This window comes from Globicephala melas, chromosome 3 (assembly GCF_963455315.2).
Source record: "Globicephala melas chromosome 3, mGloMel1.2, whole genome shotgun sequence".
NCBI lineage: Eukaryota > Metazoa > Chordata > Mammalia > Artiodactyla > Delphinidae > Globicephala > Globicephala melas.
Window position 1 is genome coordinate 117,793,915 of NC_083316.1, and position 27,556 is coordinate 117,821,470.

Below are 27,556 nucleotides of genomic sequence, written 5' to 3' on the forward strand. Positions count from 1 at the left end.
AGCACTGTGTTTAGCAAGGAGAGTATATAATTTAATATATATTTTTGAAAGATTCTTCAGGTTTCCACATGTGGAATGGAGTTTAGGGAAAGCAAAAGAGGAAGTAAGAAGACCAGAGAGGAAGCTGACAGTATTTAAGGTGACTTTGTCTCAGGTGGTAGCGGTAGAGGGGAAAGTAATTGATAGATTCAAAGTATATTTTGGAGGTAGTAAGCATTGACATGAACTGGTAATGAATTAAATGTTGGAATGTAGAAAGAGATGTTAAGGATGACCTGAGAATTTTTTTTTGTAAATTTATTTATTTTGGGCTGTGTTGGGTCTTCGTTTCTGTGTGAGGGCTTTCTCTAGTTGTGGCGAGTGGGGGCCACTCTTCATCGCGGTGCACAGGCCTCTCACTATCGCGGCCTCTCTTGTTGCGGAGCACAGGCTCCAGACGCGCAAGCTTAGTAGTTGTGGCTCATGGGCCCAGTTAGCTCCGTGGCATGTGGGATCTTCCCAGACCAGGGCTCGAACCTGTGTCCCCTGCATTGGCAGGCAGATTCTAAACCACTGCGCCACCAGGGAAGCCCTGACCTGAGAGTTTTTGACTAGGCTAGAAGTGCCCATTATTAGATGAGGAACTTTGGAGACAGAACATTTTTGAGGGTGTGGTTAAGAGTTGGATGTGACGTTATGCTAAGTGAAAGAAGCCAGATACAAAAGGCTTTGCATTTTTAAAAAATTTTTAAATTGAAGTATAGTTGATTTACAGTGTGGCAGCAGAGTGACTCAGTTACACACATATACGTTCTTTTTTATATTCTTTTCCACTATGGTTTATCCCAGGAGATTGGGTATAGTTCCCTGTGCTATACGGTAGGACCTTGTTGTTTATCCATTCTATATGTAGTAGTTTGCATCAATCAACCCCAAACTCGCAGTCCATCCCTCTCTCTCTCCCTACCCCTTGGCAACCACAAGTCTGTTCTCTATGTCTATGAGTCTGCTTCTGTTTTGTAGATAACTTCATTTGTGCCATTTTTTAGATTCCACATATAAGGGATATCATATGGTATTTGTCTTTCTCTTTCTAACTTAGTTTGATAATCTCTAGTTGCATCCATGTTGCTGTAAGTGGCATTATTTTGTTCTTTTTTTATACTGTGTAATATTCCATTGTATATATGTACCACATCTTCTTTATCCATTCATCCGCCAATGGACATTTAGGTTGTTTCCATGTCTTGGCTATTGTGAATAGTGCTGCTATGAATATAGGGAGGCATGTATCTTTTTTGAATTATAGTTTTGTCCAGATATACGCCCAGGATTGGGATTGCTGGATCATAGGGTAATTCTATTTTTAGTTTTCTGAGGAACCTCCAAACTGTTTTCCATAGTGGCTGCACTAACTTACATTCCCACCGACAGTCTAGGAGGGTTCCCTTTTCTCCACACCCTCTCCAGCATGCGTTATTTGTAGACTTTTAAATGATGGCCGTTCTGACCGGTGTGAGGTGGTACCTCATTTGCAGCTTTGATTTGCATTTCTCTAATGATTAGTGATGTTGAGCATCCAAAAGGCTATGCATTTTATAATTCCCTTTTTTGTGAAATTTCTAGAAAAAGGAAAACTATATAGAAAATCAATCAGTGGCTGCCTGAAGCTGGGGGTGAGAGCAAGGATTGACTGCAGACAGGCATGAAGGATTTTGGGGGTTGATGGGAGTATTCTAAAATTGGATTGTAGTATTGGTTGTGTAAATGTATAAAATGGCTAAAAATCATTGATTGTCCAAATGAGCTGTATGGTAAGTACAAAGCTGTTCAAAGACTAATATAAAAGATTGAGATACCGGTGATTATGTCAAGGAGTACTATTATTATTCCCATTTTATAGATAAAGAAAATAAAAGTTAAAAATAAAAGCTTCATGGTTACCTAGCTACTAAGTATAATGTCCAGTGTTGGAACTCAAGTCTTTTTGACACTAAGGCCTCACTGTTGAACACTATAATAGATTCACTTTCTATTTTAAAATTGTTTGCTGCATCTTGTTGATCTAAGGCTCTCTTGGAATTATAAAACAGAGAGGAAAGAAGATAGAGACTGGAAAATTCCGTTGATCCTGTACACTGGTACTTCCATTTCCCCTGGATATAGGTGACAGCAAGTTTTATGTCCAGTGTGAGTTATATTACCACACCTTGCTTGACTCTTTGGCAAACTATGTTTTCTCTTTCAAATCATTAGGTTAAGAAATAGTTTCGCTAGCGCCACTTGTAGCTTAAAAGACTGACTGTATCTTCCAAAAATGCTTTCTCCTAGGGAAAATGGATACGCACGAATATATATAGTCCTTACTGCATGTAATGATTACTATGCCATTAGCATAAATATTGCTATATTAATAAGCCTTAAGTATGGGGAGATGTTGGTCAAAGGGTACACATTTTCAGTTATAAAATGAATGAGTTCTGGAATCCGATGTACAGCATGGTGACTATAGTTAACAATATTGTAGTGTAACTTGAAATTTGTTAAGAGAGTAGGTCTTAAATGTTCTTACCACACACCTTAAAAAATGGTAACTAGGTGAGGTGATGGATGTGTTAACTATATTGTGTTGATCATCTCACAATATATACATATACTAAATCATCGTGTTGTACACCTTAATTTATATAATTTTGTTTGTCAATCATGCTTCCATAAAGCTGGGAAAAATTAAGCATCAGGTGCCTACGGTGCTAGTCACTGGGGAGGCAAGTGATAATCAGAACAGGCATGGTCTCTGCCTTCTTGCAGCTTTATTGTTTTAGTGGGAGAGGCAGGCACTATGCTTAAACAAAATATAATTATAAAATTTTAAATTGTGCTAGGTTCAATAAAGGAGAATATAAGGTTCTCTGTGGGAGCATAACAAAGGATCCTGGTTTTAAGTGGGGCCTAAGGAAGACCTCTATTAGAAAACAACATTTAAACTGAGACCTGAAAGATTTGTAGAAATAAGCAAAGGAAAGGAAGGGAAAGAAGCTTTCCTAGGAGAAAAAAGCATGAAGAGCTTGGTTGACGGACCACACTGGAAGCAGTGTAATAACATATTGAGAGAAGGGGAATGCTTGAGAACTTGGATACTATGCAAAGGATTTGGTATATTTCAAGAGTAGTGAGTGAGATGCTGCTGAGAAGTTTTGAGCTGGAGAATCTTCTGATTCAATTAAAATTTTAAGATCACTCTTGCTACTGTAAACAATGGATCCAAGGAGGGTTCTGCTGGCTTATGAAGAGGTCTTAGGAAAACTATGGGCTTTATTGTTAAAGGGAAAACTACTGCAGCTTTTAAAAGCTAGTTTTTGAAACCAGAATGTCAATTAAGTGATGGTGAATAGGGAAAAAAATGATTGATAAATCGGTATGTCTGAAAAACCTACTAGATCAGTGCTTCTCAAACTTTACATTCAAATCACCCTGGCTTTTTGTTAAAATGCAAATTCTGATTCAGTAGGTCTGGAGTGGGGCATTTCTGCATTTCTAACAGCTCCCAGGTGATACCCATGCCATTGGTCCTTGGCTCACACTGAGTAGCAAGTGGCTGGGCTACTATATATGTTCTAAATTCTATATTCTAATCTTCTAATACCTATCAGCCTTCTTGGTGGTATGGACAATTGTCAAATTTGAGTATTTAAAACTGGAGGTTTTAAGAGAGAAAGTATTGAGGACATAGAGAGACAGGTCAAATATGGCTTTTCATCTCTTCAATAAATATCCTATATATACTTCCTATATACCTATCTAACCTCTCTGCCTACCACCCTTCCTCAGGGTTCAGTTAAAATTCAGAAAGGACTATACGCAACCAAAGTGGTGTCCAAGATAAGCGTACAGAAATAGTATGAGGTTCTTTACATCTAGTATCTAATGGGGTGATGTGCATCATTAATTAAGACTTACTATGTGCCAGGATTTTAGCTGCCTTATTCATTTAATAAGATAGGAACTCACGAACCCTTTAAGGATGTACAACTCAGTTCTAACTTATATCATAGCTGACTCTCTTATTCATTATCCTAATCATTACTATTTTGTTTGACTACAATCCTAAATGCAGAAAACTTCAGGCTCTTTATTCTGTGGCTAAAGGCTTTGTATTTCTGATATCCCAATCATTTTATAAAGGCCCAAGGTGGTAAATATAACCTGGTCTTTTTTCTTTTTCTTTTATGTTTTTTTTTGGGGGGGAAGGGGAGTGAAGAGGGGGTATTATCCTTTATTAGCAATGCAACTTCTCTTTGTGGAATGCCATATGATCTTGAGAAACAAATTGATCAAGTAAAGGGAAACTTTAGAGATGCTCTCTGATTGAGGTTATGCTTGTTGGGACAAACAGCATAGAAATTTCACATTGCTCCCTGGTTGTTAAGAAATAAGAGCTAAGCAACAACATCCAATTTAAAAAGAAATCTGAATTGTACTTTTAAATTTCATAAAACAAAGTTAAACCAAACAGCTGGTAGCTCCTGTAGATTTTCTCTACTGAGGAAGTGACCCGTAGTTCTACAGTCTCAGTTGGTAAAGATACAACTGAAATTATCAACACCTCCACAGAAATGCTAAATGCCTCGCCACAATATGGTCCAGCTAGGTAAGTTGTACCTAGTCCTCCAACAAACCAGATAACGTTGTGTCGTTTTCGGTTTGGTTTGAACCCCCTTTTTGGGGGTTGAAGTGTTAAAGTCAGCGGTTGAGGTGTTTAATAGGCCCTAGTTCGGCTTGAAGACTCGCAGAAAGGCCATCTCCATCACCCTGCAGTTAGCTTTACAGCTAAGGTGTGTTTCCGATGCGCGGATACTGCCAAGGAGCTCTGGCTGTAAACTCTGGAAGGAAGCCAAAGGAAAGAAGCTCCTGGCGCTAGCGCTGGTCCCGCTCAGTGAGCCGGGCGCTGGCGCATTTTTCGTGCAGTTATTGGCTGGGACTCTGCGTGCCGCTGTCGGCCAATGAAGAAGCTGGAGATCTGGCCCCGGCCCGTCCCCTCTTGGCGCCGCGGGATGAGGCAGAGACTGAATAGCCGGCGAGCAAATCAACGGCATCCAGAAAGCCATGTCCGACTCGGAGCCCAGCGCCCGAGCGTTAACCCGCTGAAAGTTTCTCAGGAAAGAAGCCGGGCCAATCTGGACCCAGCTAAGAGGAACTGTCTTTGAGTGAGATGGTCCCAGAGGCCTGGAGAAGTGGACTGGTAAGCACTGGGAGTGTGGTGGGAGTTTTGCTTCTTCTTGGTGCCTTGCATAAGGCTTCCGCCGCCGTCATTCGCTATGAGATCCTGGAGGAAAGAGAGAAGGGTTTCGCGGTGGGAAACGTGGTTAGGGACCTTGGCTTGGATCTCGGCAGCCTGTCAGCCCGCAGGCTCCGGGTGGTGTCCGGAGCTAGCCGAAGATTCTTTGAGGTGAACTGGGAGACGGGAGAGATGTTCGTGAACGACCGCCTGGATCGAGAGGAGCTATGTGGGACGCTGCCCTCCTGCACCATAACTCTGGAGTTGGTAGTGGAGAGGCCGCTAGAGCTGTTCAGCGCGGAAGTGGTGATCCAGGATATCAACGACAACAATCCCTCTTTTCCTACCCGGGAAATGAAATTGGAGATTAGCGAGGCTGTGGCGCCGGGGACGCGCTTTCCGCTCGAGAGCGCGCACGATCCAGATGTGGGAAGCAACTCTTTACAAACCTATGAGCTGAGCCGAAATGAGTACTTTGCGCTTCGCGTGCAGACGCGGGAAGATAGCACCAAGTACGCGGAGCTGGTGCTGGAGCGCGCCCTGGACCGGGAGCGAGAACCAAATCTCCAGCTGGTGCTGACAGCGTTGGACGGAGGAACTCCGGCTCGCTCGGCCAGCCTTCCTATTCGAATCGTCGTGCTGGACGCGAATGACAATGCGCCCACCTTCAACCAGTCCTTGTACCGGGCGCGCGTCCTGGAGGATGCACCCCCCGGCACTCGCGTCGTGCAAGTCCATGCAACGGATCTGGATGAAGGCCCCAACGGCGAAATCATTTACTCCTTCGGCAGCCACAACCGCGCTGGCGTGCGGGAACTATTCTCCTTAGACCTTGTAACTGGGGTGCTGACCGTCAAGGGTCGACTGGACTTCGAAGACGCCAAACTCCATGAGATTTACATACAGGCCAAAGACAAGGGCGCCAGTCCTGAGGGAGCACATTGTAAAGTTTTGGTAGAGGTTGTGGATGTAAATGACAACGCCCCGGAGATCACAGTCACCTCCGTGTACAGCCCAGTCCCTGAGGATGCACCCCTAGGAACTGTCATTGCTTTGCTCAGTGTTACCGATCTGGATGCTGGGGAGAACGGGCTGGTGACTTGCGAGGTTCCACCAGGTCTCCCTTTTAGCCTTACATCTTCCCTCAAGAATTACTTTACTTTGAAAACCAGCGCAGCCCTGGATCGGGAGACTGTGCCAGAATACAACCTCAGCATCACGGCTCGAGACGCGGGAACCCCTCCCCTCTCAGCCCTCACGACAGTGCAGGTGCAAGTGTCCGACATCAACGACAACCCTCCACAATCTTCCCAGTCTTCCTACGATGTTTACGTTGAGGAAAATAACCTCCCCGGTGTTCCAATACTAAACCTAAGTGTCTGGGACCCTGACGCCCCGCAGAATGCTCGCCTTTCCTTCTTTCTCCTGGAGCAAGGAGCTGAAATAGGGCTAGTGGGTCGCTATTTCACGATAAATCGTGACAGTGGCGTCGTGTCATCCTTAGTGCCCCTGGACCATGAGGATCGGCGGGCGTTCGAATTAACAGCTCATATCAGCGATGGGGGCACTCCTGTCCTGGCCACCAATATCAGCGTGAACATATTTGTCACTGATCGCAATGACAATGCCCCCCAGGTCCTATACCCCCGGCCTGGCCAGAGCTCGGTGGAGATGCTGCCTCGAGGTACGTCTGCAGGCCACGTGGTCACGCGTGTGGTAGGCTGGGACCCGGATTCAGGGCACAACGCCTGGCTCTCCTACAGCCTCTTGGGAGCCCCCAACCAGAGCCTTTTTGCTGTGGGACTTCACACGGGTCAAGTCAGCACTGCCCGCCCAGTCCAGGATACAGATTCGCCCAGGCAGACTCTCACGGTCTTGATCAAAGACAATGGGGAGCCGTCGCTGTCCACCACCGCGACCCTGACTGTGTCAGTAATCGAGGAATCTCCTGAAGCCCGAGCTGAGTTCCCCTCCGGCTCTGCCCCCAGGGAGCAGAATAAAAATCTCACCTTTTATCTACTTCTCTCTTTAATCCTGGTCTCCGTGGGGTTCGCAGTCACAGTATTGGGAGTGATCGTATTCAAAGTTTACAAATGGAAGCAGTCCAGGGACCTATACCGAGCTCCCGTGAGCTCCCTGTACCGAACACCAGGGCCTTCTCTGCACGCGGACGCCGTGCGGGGAGGCCTGTTGCCTCCACACCTTTACCATCAGGTGTACCTCACCACTGACTCGAGACGCAGCGACCCGCTGCTGAAGAAACCAGGTGCCGCCAGCCCACTGGCCAGCCGCCAGAACACTCTGCGGAGCCTTGATCCAGTGTTCTATAGGCAAGTGTTGGGTGCAGAGAGCTCCCCTCCCGGACAGGTAAGGGTTAGCAAGTCATCCTGGAATGATATTAATGCTTTTCAATTCCTGCATCAGTTTCAGGAAAGTATGTAGCCACCTTTATTTTCTGTGATCAAGATGTTTTCCTAATGATGCGTCCGCATTTTCACTTGGCCTTTCCCAGATCAAACGTCGTGCCTTTGGGGGAGGGGGATGGCCCAGCTAGAGTGTGGTTTGTGGTCCCACACAGTGTGGAGTTAATTGACTTATCTGTGGACACAATTCACACCCTCAGTACTCACTTGCCATAGCAACTAACCAATCCTGCTAAAGGGCTATTAAGCTATAACTCACCGTCTCAGCACTCAAGAGCTTAGCTTGGTGTCATTTGCATTGAGTACAAGCTGGTGAATACCTCTAACCAGTGGCAGCTGCTAGGAATATAAAAACTACCTCATCTGTCCAGCTTTCAAATGATTGCCACATCTGCATTAAAGCTAATGGTTTGCTGATAATTTTCCTTTGACTACACAGATCCTGTACCTCATTCTCAGATGACTTTCTATGAAAGAAATAAAATTCTAGGGTCCTTTTAATTTTATTTCAAGCACAGTGCTGAAATTATGTGGACATTACTCACAAAAAATTTTTTGTTATGGTAATACATGTGCGTTATAGAAAATTTGGCAAATATGTAAAAGTATAAGAAAAAATTAAAACTAATTATATTCTCCAAATCCAAAGGTAACCACCATTCATTATAAAAGTAAAAGTAATCATTTATTTCGAAGATAAATCCAGACAATCTGGAAGAACGTAAAGTACAAAATGAAAGTTCTTCTTGCCCAAAGTGTCATTTCCTATCCTTTCATCATTTTTCTTGGGTATACACATAGTGTGAAAGGTAGGTAAATTCATATCCTGAGAAAAAGATAAAGCTTTCATTTATTCAGGATGGTGTGCAGGTCTTTGTTTTGGAGTGAAATTAAACACACTTCCATTTGTGGGAGAACAACTGTTACTTTGTTACTAATAAGTGTATTATTGCTATCAAGCCTTGGGTTTGGCAGTTAGACACTTACCATCTATGAGTCCGTGGCCAAGTTAATCTCTTTTCTAGACCCTTTTTCATATGCAAAAAGGGAGTAACAAGGGTTTTATAACATTAGTTCATGATATAATATATGCACAGTGCCTAGAATATCAAAGGTGTTAAAAAAAATTCTTAGCTGTGACTAATATTTTTTTATTAGTTCTTAACCCACTCCAAATCGTAATTAAACACACTTTAGAAATTGAACAAACCTGGAGACAGTCAAAGATGACAAAGTAGAGGCATAGATGGAAAGGCTAAGGAAGGATGAAAGCCAGAGAGAAGCAGCTGCTGCTTTTCTGGTCAGACCGGAAAACAACTGGCATTTTCCCATGGACAATGTTCTCAAACTTGGTTGCACACCAGAATTACCTAGGGACCTTTTAAAAATTCTGAAGCCCAGGCCACATCCCAGATGGACTAAAGCATAATCTCTTGAGATGGGACACAGGCATCAGTAGTTTTTGAAGGTCCCCAAGTGATCTCAATGTGAAGACGATTTTGCAAAGCATTGCCCTAGGACCTGCCAGTCTATCAATTAGCATGTTTTTGAAGCAAAGTGTTATTCTGGTGTTCACAGAACCAGCAGCCAGCCTTATTGGGCCAAACTGAACTTTAAAGAATTCTGTGATGTTATTTCCCAACCTTAAAATATTATATAGAATAGCTCTAGGAGAGCACTGTAAGGAAGACATAAGATATTTCAGTCATCTGAAGAAAAAATCTTCCTCAGCGACTGGCACCTGGGCAACTATTTCTTTAAAAATCTAGAGCTAGGCAATGGATTTCTAGCCTAGAAATCCATTCTTTTGGGAATGGATTTCTTTTGGGAATGAAAATTTTTTTCTATAACTATACTATGGTGATGGTTGCATCATTTTAGTATATGTGAATATACTAAAAACCATTCAATTGTACATTTTAAAGGGATGAATCATATGGTGTAATGGATGAATTATATATAATAATATATACTTATATATATATATAAGTATATATTATTTATATAGCTCAATAAAGGTGTTTTAAAAATCTAGAGAGGGGAGAATCACATACCTGGCATAAAAAGGTCAAGTCTAGGATGTGTAGGATTCAGGCTTTATGATCTTCCAGTTCTAGTAATATAGATTGTATGCCTGTTTGTTTTGCTGTGAACTTGCAAATAAAAGGGATTGAGACCTATAAGAGGTCTAGTTCTTTGATATTAAAGGCATCAGTAAAGGACGAGTTTATGGTTACAGGGATGACAAACTGGTAGAAAAATGATTTAAGATGTTATAGAAAGAGGGGCTTCCCTGGTGGCGCAGTGGTTAAGAATCCGCCTGCCAATGCAGGGGACATGAGTTCAAGCACTGGTCCAGGAAGATCCCACATGCCGTGGAGCAGCTAAGCCCGTGCGCCACAACTACTGAGCCTGCGCTCTAGAGCCCATGTGCCACAACTGCCGAAGCCGGTGTGCCTAGAGCCTGTGCTCTGCAACAAGAGAAGCCACTGCAATGAGAAGCCCGCACACCGCAATGAAGAGTAGCCCCCGCTCGCCGCAACTAGAGAAAGCCCGTGCGCAGCAACAAAGACCCAGTGCAGCCAAAAATAAAATAAATACATTAAAAAAAAGAAAGATGTTAAAAAAAAAAAAAGAAAGATGTTATAGAAAGGCTTTATTTCTTTCTAGAGAGACCAGAGGTGGCAGTGGGGAGATCCTAGTACTGCAGTTACTAGTTGAGCTTTACACAAGTCTCCTAACCTTTCTGATCTTCAGTGTTTTCATCTATAAAATCTTCCAAAATTGTGTAAGAGTGAAAAGTAATGCATATAAAATGTATACTTAATATAAAGTACTCATATAAAGTACAAATATTCAGTAGATATTTGTTGAACTAATAATTAGTGATATTATCATTTCACCATTTATTGAACATCCCTATGTACCAGACACTTTAAAAGATAAAAAGACACAGTCCCTGCCGCTATGGTACGCAGGGTACTGTAGGAGACAGACACGCACACACACCCACAAAAACGATAATGGAGATCTGTATAATACAAGAAGCAATGGGAGCAAAGGAAAAGAAACACCTAAGCCTGGGGAAATCAGGGAGACTTCATAGAGGTGATGATGCTTGATCTGAGAACAAAAGGTTGAGTAGTAGTTTGTCAGATAATAAAGGGGAAAAGGGGGTAGAGAGGGACCCTTGCAGGAGATTCCATGCAGAAGGATTATGATTTTTCATTATTGCTGAAGCTTAAAGTGTGTTTGTAAAACAATCTTTGCAGGAGATAAAGTGAAGCAATTAGGCAGGAGTTAAATCTTGAGTTACCTTTGTGCCATGCCAAGGAGTTTTTATTTTATTCTATATCCATGATAGTCATTGCAGAATTTTGAAGAGACATAAATGTGATGTCATCAGGGTTTTTTGTTTGTTTTGGAGAGATTATTCTGGCAGCCACAAATGAAATGGATTGGGGATATTGGGACTGTAGACAAAAAAAAAAATTAGAAGGCTATTATAGGATTTGAGAAGGTTGATAAATGCTTGAACCAGCACAGTGACAGTATAGATGGAGGTAACTGTAGTGAAATTATCAGCACTCATTCATTGTCATGATAAAGGGAATGAGGGAGAGGAATGAGTCAAGGATGACCCTCCTTACTCCTCTCCATTGTGACTGACCCAGCGTGGGTGGCTAATGGTGTCATTCCACTGAGATAGTGAATCCTGGCATAACCACCTGATGGGTCAGATTGATTGACATCTCCGTCATTCCCATGGGAGGAGGTTTAGGTGTTTGGGAGTAAAAGAACACAGAAAGCAGATACCTCCCTTTGAGAACAGAGTGTTGGTTGCTGGCCTCACCATCAAAAGGATATTCTTGAGGATCAGGGGCTTGAGAAAACACCTGGGGAGGATAACCTCAGGTTTTGCCACTGGTTTTGGTAGCCTAGGTGAGGATTCAGATGAATTTAAAAAATCTCATGTCCAAATCAGGCTGGATTTTTCTCTTTGTGCTCTGGTGTGTTTGCGACTTGAACTATAGTTTGCAGGTAACTACAGTGTGAATTGAATGATGTTTCTGCATTTGTGCAAGGTGGTAGCCAGGCTCCAGGGAGGGTCTGGATCAGGGTAGGGGTGGGGTGAGATCAAGTCTCCCTTGCCAAAAGGCCCCCTAGGGCTAAGTGAAAAACTTGCTCTTTTGAAACAGTCACTGTTGGTAATTAACAACATATCAAGCATACAGTGGTGTCAGATAAAGGAGATTTGTAGGCACTGTGCTTTTGGTAGCAGATCTTAATCATTCACGGAAGCTATTAAATCTGTGAACATTAGCATTCTGCCAGGAAGTGAGATGTAGTCCTTAGCGTCTCCCAGACAAACTGATTCTTTACTGATTTGGAACATCTCTCTCTCCCGGTTTCCTCCCCCCCGCCTTCACCTCCTTCCATACTGTCCTTGAAATCGATGAATGGCAATTTAGTGTACCACCAGTGGGTATCTGAATAAGAGAGGTTTAGTTTCTGCTGCGCCTTCTGTTACAACAAAAATGTGTACTGCATAAATTTAATAGGCTACCTTAATGTGTAAGCCTCTTCTGCAAAGAGATGGATATATTTCTGAATAATCTGCAGAGGGGCAGAGTTTTTAGTATAAGGCAGTGCTTCTAAGTAGCTGTTGCTCTAATACAATCAGACCGAGGCAGAAGCTACTCATTTAGAATATTGGTGGATGACAACATTGGCTTGAACAAAGTGACCAGTCTCAAATGGCTACTCACTCTCTGGGCTGCAGGTTGCTAGGGCTCAGGCTGTCGCTGTTTTCCCCCACCGAAAAGGGGCGGGGTGGTGTGGGCTGGGAATTGGTGTGTTAGAAAAAAAAAAACCGTGTATGTTGTCTGCCTCTCCATAGAGGTAATAACCCGTGAGGGGGGGAGGAAATGCTGTTGAACAGGAGGAAGGCAAAAAGATAGGTGGGTTGTTTTTTGTTTTTTCTTTCTTTTTTCCAATGCTGCGACGCATTTACCCTGCTGCTATTGGGACGTTCTCTGCTTAGCCTATTGGCTGAGCCCAGGAGCCTCTGTCTGCCAATCGGGTGGAGGAAGGCAGACAAATCTACCCCGCCACCAGCAAAAAAAAACGGCGCGTAACCCTTGCGGCGCCGGCCCAGCCGCGCCAGAGCTGGCGCGGGGAAAGGGAGATAGGTGTCTCCAGCTGCTGTGGCCGTTCGGGGCGGGTCGGCTTCTTCGGCTTCTCAGGACCAGATAGAGAACTAGTGGGCGGCAGCAATGCTCCGCAAGGTGAGAAGCTGGGTAGAAATCTGCCGGGGGACTACCCTTTTGTTCCTTTTTTGCCACCTGGGTTACGTTTGTGGGCAGATCCGATACCCGGTCCCAGAGGAGTCACAGGAAGGGACTTTTGTAGGGAATGTCGCCCAAGATTTCCTGCTGGATACAGAGAGCTTAGCAGCTCGCAGGCTGCAGGTCGCTGGAGAGGTGAACCAAAGACACTTCCGTGTGGATTTGGACAGCGGTGCCCTGCTCATCAAGAATCCAATCGATCGAGAGGCACTGTGTGGGCTCAGTGCCAGCTGCATCGTGCCCCTGGAGTTTGTAACAGAAGGGCCTTTGGAAATGTACCGAGCAGAGGTAGAAATCGTGGATGTGAATGATCACGCCCCCCGATTTCCTCGGCAGCAGCTGGACTTGGAAATTGGGGAGGCAGCTCCTCCAGGACAGCGTTTCCCCTTGGAAAAGGCTCAGGATGCAGATGTGGGGAGCAACTCCATCAGCAGCTACAGACTAAGCTCCAATGAACACTTTGCACTGGATGTCAAGAAGCGCAGCGACGGCAGCCTGGTCCCAGAGCTGCTCCTGGAGAAGCCTTTGGATCGGGAAAAGCAATCAGACTACCGCCTAGTGCTGACTGCTGTGGATGGAGGGAACCCCCCGAGATCTGGCACAGCGGAGCTCCGGGTGTCAGTGCTGGACGTGAATGACAACGCCCCAGCCTTCCAGCAATCCAGCTACAGGATTAGCGTTTTGGAGAGCGCGCCAGCCGGCATGCTACTCATCCAGCTCAATGCCTCTGACCCAGACCTGGGTCCCAGTGGTAACGTCACCTTTTCTTTCAGTGGTCACACCCCTGATCGTGTGAGAAATCTCTTTAGCCTGCACCCCACTAATGGAAAGCTTACTCTTCAGGGGCCCCTAGACTTTGAGAGCGAGAATTACTATGAATTTGATGTTCGGGCTCGAGATGGGGGTTCTCCAGCCATGGAGCAACATTGCAGCCTTCGGGTGGATCTCCTGGATGTAAATGACAACGCCCCCCACATCACAGTGACCTCAGAGCTTGGGACTCTCCCTGAGAGCGCAGAACCTGGCACCGTGGTGGCGCTCATCAGTGTGCAGGACCCCGACTCAGGTTCAAATGGAGATGTGAGCCTCCGTATTCCTGACCATTTGCCCTTTGCCCTCAAGTCCGCCTTCAAGAACCAGTTCTCCCTGGTGACTGCTGGACCCTTGGACCGAGAGGCCAAATCCAGCTATGATATCATGGTCACTGCTTCTGATGCTGGGAGCCCTCCTCTGAGTACCCACAGGACCATTTTCCTCAATATTTCAGATGTGAATGATAACCCACCCTCTTTCTTTCAGAGGTCACACGAAGTATTTGTTCCAGAGAACAATCGCCCAGGGGACCTGCTTTGCTCCCTTGCAGCCTCTGATCCAGACTCTGGCTTGAATGCCCTTATCTCCTACTCTCTCCTAGAGCCCAGAAATCGAGATGTGTCAGCTTCCTCCTTCATCTCTCTGAACCCCCAGACGGGAGCTGTTCATGCTACTCGATCCTTTGACTATGAGCAAACACAGACACTGCAGTTTGAGGTGCAGGCCCGGGATCGGGGCAACCCACCCCTTAGTAGCACCGTGACAGTTCGTCTATTTGTACTGGACCTCAATGACAATGCGCCAGCTGTGCTCCGCCCTAGAGCCCGACCTGGTTCCTTATGTCCACAAGCACTGCCTCCATCAGTTGGTGCTGGACACCTAGTTACAAAGGTGACCGCTGTGGACTTGGATTCGGGTTACAATGCTTGGGTTTCGTATCAGCTCCTGGAGGCCCCAGATCCCAGCCTGTTTGCAGTCTCCCGCTATGCTGGGGAGGTGCGGACGGCTGTTCCCATCCCAGCTGATCTCCCGCCGCAGAAGCTGGTCATTGTGGTAAAGGATAGTGGTAGCCCACCACTCTCTACCTCCGTTACTCTCCTGGTGTCCTTGGAAGAAGACACTCATCCAGTTGTCCCTGATCTTCGAGAATCTTCAGCTCCAAGGGAAGGAGAATCCCACTTGACCCTGTACTTGGCTGTATCTCTAGTGGCGATTTGCTTTGTCTCCTTTGGCTCATTCGTGGCACTAATCTCGAAGTGCCTGCGTGGGGCTGCCTGTGGAGTGACCTGCTTTCCTGCCGGCACCTGTGCGTGTCTCACCCGATCTCGAAGGAGAGAGGGGCTTCCTCCTTCCAATGGGATCCTCCGAATCCAGCTAGGGTCAGATGATCCTATCAAGTTTGTTGATGTGGGCGGCCACTCTCATGGCTGTACACCCTTGGCTTCTGCACCCACTCGGAGCGATAGCTTCATGATGGTGAAGTCACCCAGTGCACCTATGGCAGGGGAACCTGTTCGCCCAAGTTGCCCACCCTCTGATCTTCTCTATGGGCTAGAGGTGAGACCTTTGCAGGCTCAGCCAATGCTTGAGGGTTGTTCTGAGGCAGGCGTGTGGCTGGGCCATGTCCCAGAGAGTACTGGTCTCTCTGTAAGAGCCTATAGTGATGTCACCACTGCTGTGAGTGGTAACTATGTGGTGGATGCTATGCTGTAGAAGTGTTTTGTGAATTAACCAGGGAGTTTTCACGGATTAGTACTTGAGGTGGGTTATGCCCTTATCTGAGAGTAAGAATTGAAAGTAAGTGATCAAGAGGCAGGGTATTGTGGAAACACACGACTGGAATGTGGATCATATGGAAGGCTCTTGTGCACAAGGTGCACCTAAACCCCGGTGGCTGCTTTCTCTACTCTTCCTGAATGTGAGGGGCCGGGGTCTGGAACACTTTAACTCTAGGTTAAGGGGAGCTAATATCTTTGCCCCACAGCATCATCTACTCCCTAATCCACGGTGAAAGGGACTCTCTGCTTGAAACATAGCAGAGAGCAAAAAGAAGAAAGAACCCAGGGAGTAGAGAGGCATTGAGGTGGAAGCAGGGATCTTTTCGTCCAGGTCTTCAGGACTCCCAATCAAGTCCCCACTGGGATTTGAGCTAGATTCAGTAGATTGGGGCAGGGGAACATTACCTCTTTGGGAGGAAAAGGCAATAAGTGAAATCACTAAATATCTAAACCTGTTTTACTGCTGAGGAATTCATAGAGACAGCCACTATGGGAGTCTTTAAGTAGTTTCTTCTGAATTGATGAAACCATAAAGCCTAGAGGCCATGCCTAGACTCTAGTCACCTTCCTTGGGTGACCTGGATCAGTCCTAGAAATGTTCCTCCTATCACAAGCTGTGATGCCCATTCCATAGCTAAAGTCTGGGATCTCAGAAAAATTGAATCCTTATAGCCATCAGCTGACACTGAGATTCCTCGAAGTACTGCTGGAGAGTCCGAGCAAGACTCTAAAGGGTCCTGACAAATCTTTTCTCTCACCTTGGCAGTGTTTGGTAGGATGGGGTAGGGAGGGGCTAACACATGGGCTTTGCCTCCCTGAGAAGGACAAAATTTTGTTGGTTCAAGCAAAGTAGTGGGAGCTTCTGAAGTCATGCAGGAAGTTGCTGGGACAGAACACTGAGAAGTTCTGTACCACTTTGTCTTCCCTGTTGAGCACCATCTGAGCTGCCAAGGGGGCTGAATCAACCTGCAGCATGAAATGAGTGGGGAGGTAGGAGGCTTCTGTGACACAGATTTGCAGCGCCTGTTCCTAAGGTTTCCAGGACTGAGGAGACTTGATAATTGGTTGGGAGCACAGACTTTTGGGCCAATCAGACTCAGAGCCAAGGTGGGGGATCTGCTCTTCCTGCCCGCCTCTCCTCCCCCAGCTCCCCAGCTCCACTCAGATTCGATTCCCCTCCCCCCCCCAACCCACCCCCGCCATTTGGTGACTAAGAAGAACTGCTGCAGGCAGACAAACCTCGGAGCAGTTTTTTAAGAGGCTGGAAGGAGACATAAGAGATTTCAGCTGCAACATCCCAAGCCCTGGGTCTGCCTTCGAGACAGGACAGCACAGAGTCAGTGTCCAGGAAGGGACTTCTGGGTCATGGGGCCCAAGACACCCCCGCAGCTCGCTGGGAAATGGCAAGTGCTGTGCATGTTGTCCTTGTGCTCCTGGGGCTGGGTGTCTGGGCAGCTTCGTTACTCAGTGGTGGAGGAGTCTGAGCCGGGGACGCTGGTGGGGAACGTTGCTCAGGATCTAGGCTTAAAGCTGACAGATCTGTTGAGCCGCCGGCTGCGGTTGGGCTCTGAGGAGAGTGGGCATTATTTTTCCCTGAGCTTGGTGAGTGGTGCTCTGGCAGTGAATCAGAAAATTGACCGAGAGAGCCTGTGTGGAGCCAGCACCAGCTGCCTGCTGCCACTACAGGTGGTGACCGAACACCCGCTGGAACTAATCCGTGTAGAGGTAGAAATCCTGGATCTCAATGACAACTCTCCTAGCTTTGCCACCCCTGAGCGAGAGATACGCATCTCAGAATCAGCTGCACTTGGGGCACTGTTCCCACTGGATAGTGCCCAGGATCCAGACGTGGGTACCAATACCGTGAGCTTCTATACTCTGAGCCCCAGTAGCCACTTCTCTCTGAATGTGAAGACCCTAAAAGATGGGAAGCTGTTCCCAGAGCTGGTGCTAGAGCAGCAGCTGGACCGTGAAGCCCAGGCAAGCCATCAGCTGGTGCTCACTGCTGTGGATGGGGGTATCCCACCCCGCTCGGGGACCACCCTTATCTCCATCACTGTGCTGGACGTCAATGATAATGCTCCAACCTTCCAGTCCTCAGTTCTACGTGTGGGACTCCCAGAGAATGCGCCCGTGGGTACGCTGCTGCTCCGCCTCAATGCCACTGATCCAGATGAAGGCACCAATGGCCAACTAGACTATTCTTTTGGAGACCATACATCTGAGGCAGTGCGGAATCTCTTTGGCCTAGACCCTAGCAGTGGAGCAATCCGTGTGTTGGGTCCCATAGACTTTGAGGAATCAAGTTTCTATGAAATTCATGCAAGAGCCCGTGACCAAGGACAGCCAGCCATGGAAGGCCACTGTGTGATTCAAGTGGATGTGGGGGATGCGAATGACAACGCCCCAGAGGTACTGTTGGCCTCTTTGGTCAACCCTGTCCTGGAGAGCACACCAGTGGGCATAGTAGTGGGATTATTTAATGTGCGGGACCGAGACTCAGGGAGAAATGGTGAAGTGAGCCTTGATATCTCTTCGGGCCTGCCATTTCAGATTAAGCCTTCTGAGAACCACTACTCACTGCTAACCAGCCAGCCTTTGGACCGTGAGGCCACATCCCACTATATCATTGAGCTGCTGGCCCGCGATGGGGGCTCACCTCCCTTGCACGCCCATCTCACCGTCAGGCTCAACATTTCAGATGTGAACGACAATGCACCCTGCTTCACCCAGCAGCTCTACACTGCTTACATCCCAGAAAACCGGCCTCCAGGCTCCCTTCTCTGCACCGTGGCTGCCTCTGATCCAGACGCTGGGGAAAATGCTCGGCTCACCTACTTCATTGTAGGGAATCAGATTCAGGGAGCCCCAGCCTCCTCCTTTGTGTATGTCAACCCTGAGGATGGGCGGGTGTTTGCCCAGCGTACTTTCGACTACGAATTGCTGCAGATGCTGCAGATCGTGGTGGGCGTTCGAGACGCTGGCTCTCCCCCGTTGCATGCCAACACATCTCTCCATGTGTTTGTCCTGGACCAGAATGATAATGCCCCAGCCGTGCTGCACCCCAGACCAGGCCGGGATCTCTCAGTCCCCCAGCGTCTCCCTCGCTCTGCCCCTCCTGGCTCCTTCGTCACCAAGGTGACAGCCGTAGATGCTGATGCAGGCCACAACGCCTGGCTCTCCTATTCACTGTTGCCACAGTCCACAGCCCCAGGACTGTTCCTGGTGTCTGCACACACTGGTGAGGTGCGAACAGCCCGGGCCTTACTGGAGGATGACCCTGACACCCAGCAGGTGGTGGTCCTGGTGAGGGACAATGGTGACCCTTCACTCTCCTCTACAGCCACAGTGCTTCTGATTCTGGAGGATAAGGACCCTGAGGAAATGCCCAAATCCAGCGACTTCCTCACACACCCTCCTGAGCATTCAGACCTTACCCTTTATCTCATTGTGGCTCTTGTGGCCGTCAGTCTCTTATCCTTAGTCACCTTCACCTTTCTGTCAGCTAAGTGCCTTCGGGGGCACGCAGACGGGGATGGGGGTGGGGGTGAGTGCTGTGGGCGCCAGGACTCGCCCTCCCGGGAGTTCTATAAGCAGTCCGGCCCCAACCTACAGGTGAGCTCAGACGGCACACTCAAGTACATGGAGGTGACGCTGCGGCCCACAGACTCGCACAGTCATTGCTACAGGACGTGCTTTTCACCAGCCTCGGACGGCAGTGACTTCACTTTTCTAAGGCCCCTCAGCGTCCAGCAGCCCTCAGCGCTGGCACAGGAGCCTGACACCTTCCGGTCCCGCTCTAACACGCTGCGGGAGCGGAGCCAGGTGAGGGGCTCAGCGCGATCCCTGGGGGCGGCAATGGAGAAGCCGCCCAGCCGCATCAGGCACTTTGAACTTGGCATCCGCTCCTCTGGTGCGGGCTCGGCCCGAATGTCGGGACTGTTTGGACGGATTGTGTGGAACCAGAGGTGTGGCCGAGGCAGGGATGGGGTTCTGAGCCCGGGGAGGTGATGGTGATTGTGGTTGAGGGGGAGACAGGAAAGGACCGACCCCACATTCAGAAAAGCCTGCGGTCTGGCGATTTCCTGACGATCATTCTGGCGATTTCCGCCAGGTCCGGGGTCCGGGTGGAGGCGGTCACAGATCCACGCCTGCAGCCAGCCTCCGAGGCTCTGGTGCGGGCACGCTCCACTGGTCCTGAGGTTTCGTCTTAGGTTTCTCCCCACTCCCTTGACCTGTGACCTCGCTGTTATTCCCAACCCTCTTTATTCCCACATCAAACCAACGCGTCTGTGGACAGAGCAGAAGCGCGCCCTCAGAGCAGGCGCAGCGCCCTCGCTGCGCCTCACCCGCGCAGCACACGCCCCCTCGCACTTGGCCTTCCGCGTACACCGCCTTTTACTGCCAGCCGCTCGCTGCCAGGTACACTGGCTGTTCCAGCCCGCTCACAGCTTCCCTCCCACCCTGCTGCTCGCCTCAGAGGTACTGACTGAGCGCGCCCAAGTTGTGACCGTCCTGCCCCTGACGACTCTGGAGCCGCCTCCCGCCCCCGCCCCCGCCCGGACCTGGACCAGTCGCCTCCTGACGAGCCAGAGTCGCCCGCAGTGTAGCCACTCTGGGCGCTCTAGGCGCGGGGCGGGCAGCACTCTATGACCCGCGGGCTGGCGGATCCCGCCGGGCCCAGGGCTCAGAGCGGAGGCCGGCGGTGCCTCCAGCCCAGAAGCCTAGCTCGGGTCGGCCAGGCTGCCCTGTGGCCCAAGGCACGGCGGGGTCCGGCCTGGGACGAGCGAACAGGCCCCTATAGGACAGGCCGCCTGGGCCCTCTGTGGCACCACCGACCTGTCTTCTGGTGGGAAGTGGGACCCTGGAACACCTGGGCTCTGGACGCTAAGACATAGGCTTTTGGCTCCGTCGTCACCACATGTGCCCAGCGATCTAGGATCAGGGCTTTGGGAGTGACACTCTGGCAAGTCTTTCTTTCCCTGGTTGTTGGAAAGCCATGGCCTCTCTCTGCCAGAAGCCAGCAGGGTGCTTGCATACATGGGGAAACTATAATGGTAAAAAGCACACATTTCTGTAACTCCAGGAGCTTTTATTCAAAATATGTCCGTACCCCATCCTGCCCCTCGAATCAGAGTTATAGTTTGGAACAACACCCCCATGTGATTCTGATAGCTAATTGAGAGAGCCTTACTACAACTTCCTCTTAGAGAACCACAACGTCTCCTTTGCTCTTCCCCACACTTGTTGGGTGGGTACTAGAATCCTCCCTCTTATAACTGAGTTTCACAGAGCTCAAGTGACTTGCTCAAGTTCACAGGGTAAGTGGTCGAAAAAGATCTAATCTAGGTCTGTCTTAACTCCAGAATTTGTGCTTTCAATCACTTGGTACTTGTAAAACTGGAGAACAGGAGAGACGGTTTGTGTCTGCTGGGATGAGGCAAAGGGGGGCATTCTTTCCCATTTAGAGCCTAACACGTGAAGAAAAGCCTACTGGGGCTTCTTATTCCTGAGCATCCCTAATCGAACAAACTTGGACCCGCTGTCCTTATGTAGGTTGTGAGTTGGCCTAGTTCCTGTCCTCCAGTCTGTCATGGTTCCTGCATCTCCATGTAGATTCTGCTGTGTCTAAGAATATAGTAACTGAGAGCTGGACATCCCTGTGCCCTTCCCCATGGCAGCTCCAGAATGGTGCTTGTAACTCCTCTTGTACCTGGGATGCTAAGTTTCTGGGTTCTGCTTACATCACTGCCACCTGTGAGACTTAGAGTGAGTCATTTGGCAGCCCTGGGTCTTCCTTCTCCCCAGTGTAATCGGAGGTGCTCACACCTCCCTCTCTGCTCCTGGGAGTGAGTGTGACAATTACCAGAGCACCCCAGAATGGAGAGGAAATGGCTCTACAAGTGCTCCATGAGAGTGTGTGATGGGATAATACACCCTCTGCAAAGGCTGGGAGGGTCTTGGAAGTGAAGTGGCTGGCTAGAGTCCCACCCCTTCATCCAGGTGGGAGAGGGCTACAGATCTGCCCCTTGGGAGCCCTGGAGATTGCGTTGGCTCTCCTTGGAGCCTGTGGGAGCTTGATCTCTGCCAGGCTCCATCCCAGCAGTTCTCTCTGTTCCAGACAGAGCTGCCTTGTTCTCTCCTCCTTAGTCAAAGCCATTGTCTGGCACAGAGTTCTGGGGGTGGGAGGTGTCCTGGGGCTTGGATGCCCTGCCATCCAAAGGCCCAGTCTGGCATAACTCCTAAATTAATAATGTATTTAGCTGTGGGAAGGGATCCTTGAGAGCCAGGGGTCTGAAGGGGGTGTCCTTCTGAATGTGTAAAGGCACAACCTGGCATGAAAAGGGTTACCCAGAGCAGCAGCCATCTTGCCGCAGAGGATGCTTTGTTCCCAGCTGAGGAGCTGAATGAAATTCTTTCTAGGGCCGGTGGAATTCTCATGTAAAAACCTCTGTGACTTTTGGGGGCCTTCTCTGCACCCCTCCCCCCGGTTTCACAGAAGATGCTTTCAGCCCTTGAATCTCTGCTCAGAAGTTCTGAGTCTGGGGGCAGGGAGGAAGGGGCCGGTTCCTTAGGAAAGGAATCTGGGTTTGCTCACTGTGGTCAGATAACTGTGATTTTATCTCTTTGTTACCTCAGACCTCTGAGACCTGAGGTGTATTTTGTCTTTGAAAATGAGCCTACCTCGCCCTCATCTTACCCCATTTGGGTACTCAGCCCCTTTCCCTCTGTTTTCTCCACAGCAAGCCCCGCCCAACACGGACTGGCGTTTCTCCCAGGCCCAGAGACCTGGCACCAGCGGGTAGGTGACTGCCTCTCCAGCCCACCCTCTCCTCTGCGACATTTTTCTCAGTGATGACGTGGGAGGAGATGGGGGGAGGGCTCAGCATTCGCTACAAATGGCTTCCTCCCTCAGTTCCAGATTTCAGGGAGGTTTGGGTACGTTGGCGGCTGGTACACAAACCCCAGAAGGAAGACGCTCCTACTCTGGCTATTTTGGAAACGCAATTCACACACTCATCCCTTCCCTGCGCCCCACCACACAAACCTTCTCCTGTATCTTGGGGGCTCCGTGGGAGCAAAGGATGGTCTCAAGGAGGTCTCTGGGCGGAGAGGAAGGTTTTTATACCTATCCACCGGCTCCATCCTCCTGCTCCAGATTTGGCTGGCCTCCGTCCTGACTGGGGTTCAGGCAGAGGAATCTGGGACAGGAGGAGGAGGGGAGGAGCTGTCAGCAGCCAGAGCCTCCTCCTGAGCCGGCAGGAAAGAGCCGAGGCTGAGGGGAGGGAGGTCAGGCAGCTGGCGGTGGGGCTGGGGACGGAGAGCCTGCAGCCTTCTCTGCCTGCAGGCCCTTTGTCTCGGACACTCTCTCACCGTCCTTGGCTCAGTCTCCATGTTAGTTTGCGATCTCTGCCTCTCCCTCTCTTTCTCGTCTCGATCTCAGTTTCTTTCTTATTGCTGTGTCTCGGTCCCTACCATTTGTGTCTACTGGCACTGGTCTGTGCCTCTTGCTGCGCCTGCTATGGCTAGGTGCCCAATAAATGTGGAATCGATGAATAAACGTGACTCCGCCTTAGTCTCAGTCTCTGTTTCTCCTTTTCCCTCTGTCTCTGCTTCCCTGTCTCTGTCCTTGACCTCTCTTCTGTCTCTCCTTCTTTCATCATTTCCTAGTGTCCTGGTGTTCTTCTGTCTCCAGTCTCTTTCTCTCCCTCTCACTGTTTCTCCTTTCTTCTCTGTTCTCAGCCTCTCTGTGTCTCCTTTGTCTTTGTCTCTGTCTCTCTCTGTATATCTAAGTCTCTTGTCTGTCTCTTTTTGCCTTAATGGGTCTCTTTCTCTGTTGCTCTTTCTTTATCTCTCTCTCTTTCTCTTTTATCCTGTCTTTTACTCTGTGTCCCTCTCTCTGTCTCTCATTTCCTAAATCTTGTGGGCAAGCCAGCACACACATGCCCGCCCCCCAGGCTCTCTCCCTCCCCAGCCCCTCACAGACAGAGCGTTTGATCTCTGCTCTCCACCATACACCCTCCCATCCAGGCTGCCCCAGCTGCTCAGATCAATCTGGTATGAATTCCTGCTACGACAGGAACTCCCTGGGGCGAGCGGGCGGGGGTGGGGTGGAGGGGAGGAAGACTTCAGCAAAAGACCTGCAGTTGGTCTGAGGGGAGTGGGGTCAGCTCTGGGCCAGGCCTCCCTGTTAGAAGTCTGGTGACCCTGGGAGCCTGGTGGAGTCCAAGAAGCCCAGGAGACGGAGGGCAGAGCTTGGGCTGCCTTCCCCACCTCCTCGCTGGTTGGACACTTACTGCCCACATTCCCCAGATGCTGAGCCCTCACTGCCACAAGAACCCGGGACACCCTGGTGTACGGTGGAGACTCCAGCTCCTGGGCATGTGAGTCCTGCCGAGGTCTCAAGGCAGTTAGATCCTAGCAGGCCCCTAGAAGGCAGCAAACCAGATGGCTTGGACTGCCCTTGCCCCTCCCTTGACCCCAGCTTTCTCCTTTCTCCCTGCTGGTCTTGCCAGCCTTCCCACAGGTTTATCCGTTAGGTCGTTCATGTATTCGTTCATGTATTTATTCATTCAACAAATATTTATTGAGCATATACTATGAGCCAGGCCCTGTGCTAAACATTGGCCTGTAAGAGTGAACAAGCAGACACGATCCTTGCACTTACAGGTTGCCATGCCAGCAGGGAACACAGAAAATTGACAACAAATCACACTAAAAAAATTTCTAGTTACAAATCATAGCAAGTTCTGGGAGGAGGGTCATGTGAGTGTAATGGGGGAGGGGGATAGAGGAGACCTCCAGGAGGAAGTGCCGTTTGAGCTGAGGTGATGAGAAGTACAGGGCAATTCATGTTCCCGTTACCCACTGCCACCCCAGGCCGTATACTGGCCCTGAAGCGGAATTCACTGCTGAACTTGAGAGCCCCACCAGTTGACTCCTTTTTTTAAAATAATTTTTATTGGAGTATAGTTGATTTACAATATTGTGTTAGTTTCAGGTGCACAGCAAAGTGAATCAGTTACACATATTCACATATCCATTCTTTTTTAGATTCTTTTCCCATATGGGTCATTACACAGTATTGAGTAGAGTTCCCTGTGCTCTACAGCAGGTCCTTATTAGCCGTTTGACTCTTACGTGCCTTCTAGACTGGCTGCCTCAAGTCCCTTTTCATCAAATGAGAGACTTGGTGGCCTAAAGTACATGAAGGAGCTCTTGGGGAGATGGAGGAGAAGGTGCAGGGCTCTCCCTTCCTTAGTTAACTTGAGGGGGATGGAACAAACATTTATGATTCAGCTGCACAGGGGCCCAGATGAAGTCAAATGTTAGGGGCCCAGTCCAGCAACTATAACTTCCCCCTTTTGTTCATTCAATAAATAGTTAATAAGCACCTACCGTAGGACAGGTAGTATTCTAGGTGTAGGAGATATAAGATAGACATAACCTCTGCCTTAGGGAGTTTACAGTGTGTTGAGGGAGACAGATATGAACCAAATAATTACTCAAAAAAAATAGTAAGATTACAGCTACCATAAGTGCTGTGAAGAGCAGTTCCTGGCGGTGAGAGTATAAAATAGGGATTTGACCTGGTCAGGGAGCAGGAGGACATCCAGGAGGAAATGAGACTGTGGATTAACCAGCTGAAGGAAACAGGGAAGAGCATTCCAGGTGGACGGAAGAGCATGTGCAAAGGTCCTGTGGTGAGGCCTCTCAGGCTCAGCAGAATGATGCAGGTTTTCTTTGCTGCCATTCTGAGGAGTCAATGAGGGTGAGAAGATGAAGAGGGGAGATTTCTCTTATTCAGTCTAAGCCTGGTTCTGGCTCCCCACTGCTTCTCTGGCCTACCTTGGCTACTGGGACACCAGGTTCAGAGCAGGGCTAGCGTCGAGTTCTTCAGTAAACCTGGTTCAAGTTCAAGCCAGCGCCCTGTCCCATTGCCTAGACAAAAGGAAGTCCCTGCCTGCCAGGTGTTGCTCCTCTCCACCGCTACCCCCTGCTCAGGTCCTCCTTTTGGCTTCTGATCCCAACAGCTGTTGTCTCAAGCCCTGAGCCCAGCAAGCCAGTTCTCCTTTCTCAGGCTGTACCCCAGGCCCCGCCCTGCAGCTGTTCCCAGCCTCTGCCCAGAGGAGGGTCTCCATTTGGCTTTCCCTGGTCCCCACACTGTTCTCCTTGGATGGCTCCACACTGCCGTTTCCCCTTCTGTTCCACCTCCACTGAGAGACACTATCCCTGCTCTCCCTCAGTTTGGGCAGTCATTCAACAAACAAATAGCATCTTATTTTTTTTCTGCTTATAAAATAACCCACGCTCATTATAGAAACATGAGAAATAGAGAAAACAGTTTAAAAGAAAAAGCACTCATAATTTTACAACCCAGCCTCTGGGACTGCCCCTCACACACACACGCACACAGCACACTAGAATACAAACTTCTTAGGGCAAGAATCATATCACCTCTTAAATCCTAGGGCCTGTCACAGGCACTGGCACATAGTGGGTACAGGTTGTAGTTCTGCCTGTTGCCAGCTGTGTGATTTTGGGAAAGTCTCTCAACCTCTCTGAGCCCAGTTTCATCTGCTGGGAAATAGGGATAATAACACTAATCTGTAGGTGGTTCTGAGGCTGAAATAGACAATATGTATGTAATTTAGTCAGCCCACTACCCAGAAATAAGAAGTTCTGAGTAAATGGTTCAAAAAGAAGTCTGTCTCTCTACTCATCTCCTGCCCACGTGCTTGGCCTCTAGCCTTCAATCATTTCCCAAGAATCCTTTCCGCCCAGGCCATCATGGTTCCAGGCCCACCCTTCCACTCACCTTTATTCCCTCAACACCATCACCCACCACCACAGGGTATCCTAACCTGGTGTCCGACCCTGTTGTCTACCCCACAGCCCCAAAGCTCTTCTCCCTGCTGCTCACCCCCCTACCTGATCTCCCCACTCTTTCCCCATTAGGCCCTTCACCTCGGCCTGAGGCCACCTGCCTCAGCCCTGCGCCCCCAGGCAGGCCCAGAGAGAGCTCAGTCTGCCTGCAAGTAAGGACTCCTGGATTTTCATGGAGACAGAGGCGGCTGAGGCTCCATCACTGGGCTCCCGTCCTCCCAGAGGTACCCCCAACGCTCAGTCTTCTCATAGGAGCAACCATGACCTTTAAATACTTAAATCCGATCATGACAACCCCCCTTTTATATACTTCAGTGGCTTCCCAGAGCTCTTAGGATGAGACCAAAACCTTTAGTGTACACTCTGCAGCCCCAGGCCCTGACACCACTGCGCCTTATGGCAGCCACACTGGTTTTCTCTTAGTGGTGTGAACTCACCAAGGTCCTCCCAGCCTCAGAGGCTGGGGCGTATTGCTCCCTCTGCTTGGAAAGCTTTCACAACACTACGCTTCTCCTAGTTAGCTTAATTTTACCCCTCAGTTTTTTACTCTGAAATGCTTCAAACCTCTCAAAGTTGAAAGAATCATATGATGAACATCCAAATACTCTTTTAAACCTAGATTCATCAATTGTTAATATTTTGCACATTTACTTTCTCCTCTCTCTCTGTCTCTCAACATGCACACACACACACACACACACACACACACACCTCACACACTTTTTTTTCTGAACCATTTGAGAGTTGCAGACATCATAACATTTGAAACACTTCAGTATCTCTCTCCTGATAACAATAACATTCTCGTACATAAACACAAAAGAATGATCACATTTGAAGAATTTAACATTAATGCAATAATATACAGTCTACTAGCAGATTTTCATAAATGTTCCCCAAATGTCCTTTCAACCTGTATTTTTTTTCTTTTAACTCCAGAATTCAATCAAGGAACACGAATTGCATTTGCTTGCTACCTCTCTTTCATCTCCTTTAATCTAAAACAGCCTCCTTACCTTTTGGAGGGTTGTTTTTTTTTTTTTTTTTTTT

At 48.6% G+C, this 27,556-nt stretch overlaps 1 protein-coding gene across 23 annotated transcripts in view; it reads left to right on the forward strand.

The window, feature by feature from the left end:
• The window catches only part of LOC115844238 (protocadherin gamma-C4), a 177,557-nt gene that overhangs the window by 140,411 nt on the left and 9,590 nt on the right, over nucleotides 1-27,556 (forward strand). For 17 of the 23 annotated variants that reach the window (XM_060296346.1, XM_060296342.1, XM_060296338.1 and 14 more), the window contains exon 2: nucleotides 22,363-22,421. In XM_060296346.1, coding sequence (XP_060152329.1) covers nucleotides 22,363-22,421 — 59 coding nt within the window. Of the gene's footprint in view, nucleotides 1-5,036; nucleotides 7,625-12,830; nucleotides 12,969-13,164; nucleotides 15,399-16,816; nucleotides 19,445-22,362; nucleotides 22,422-27,556 lie in introns of those variants that run through there. The other 6 variants (XM_030841145.2, XM_030841155.2, XM_060296348.2 and 3 more) reach the window with 6 other exon arrangements.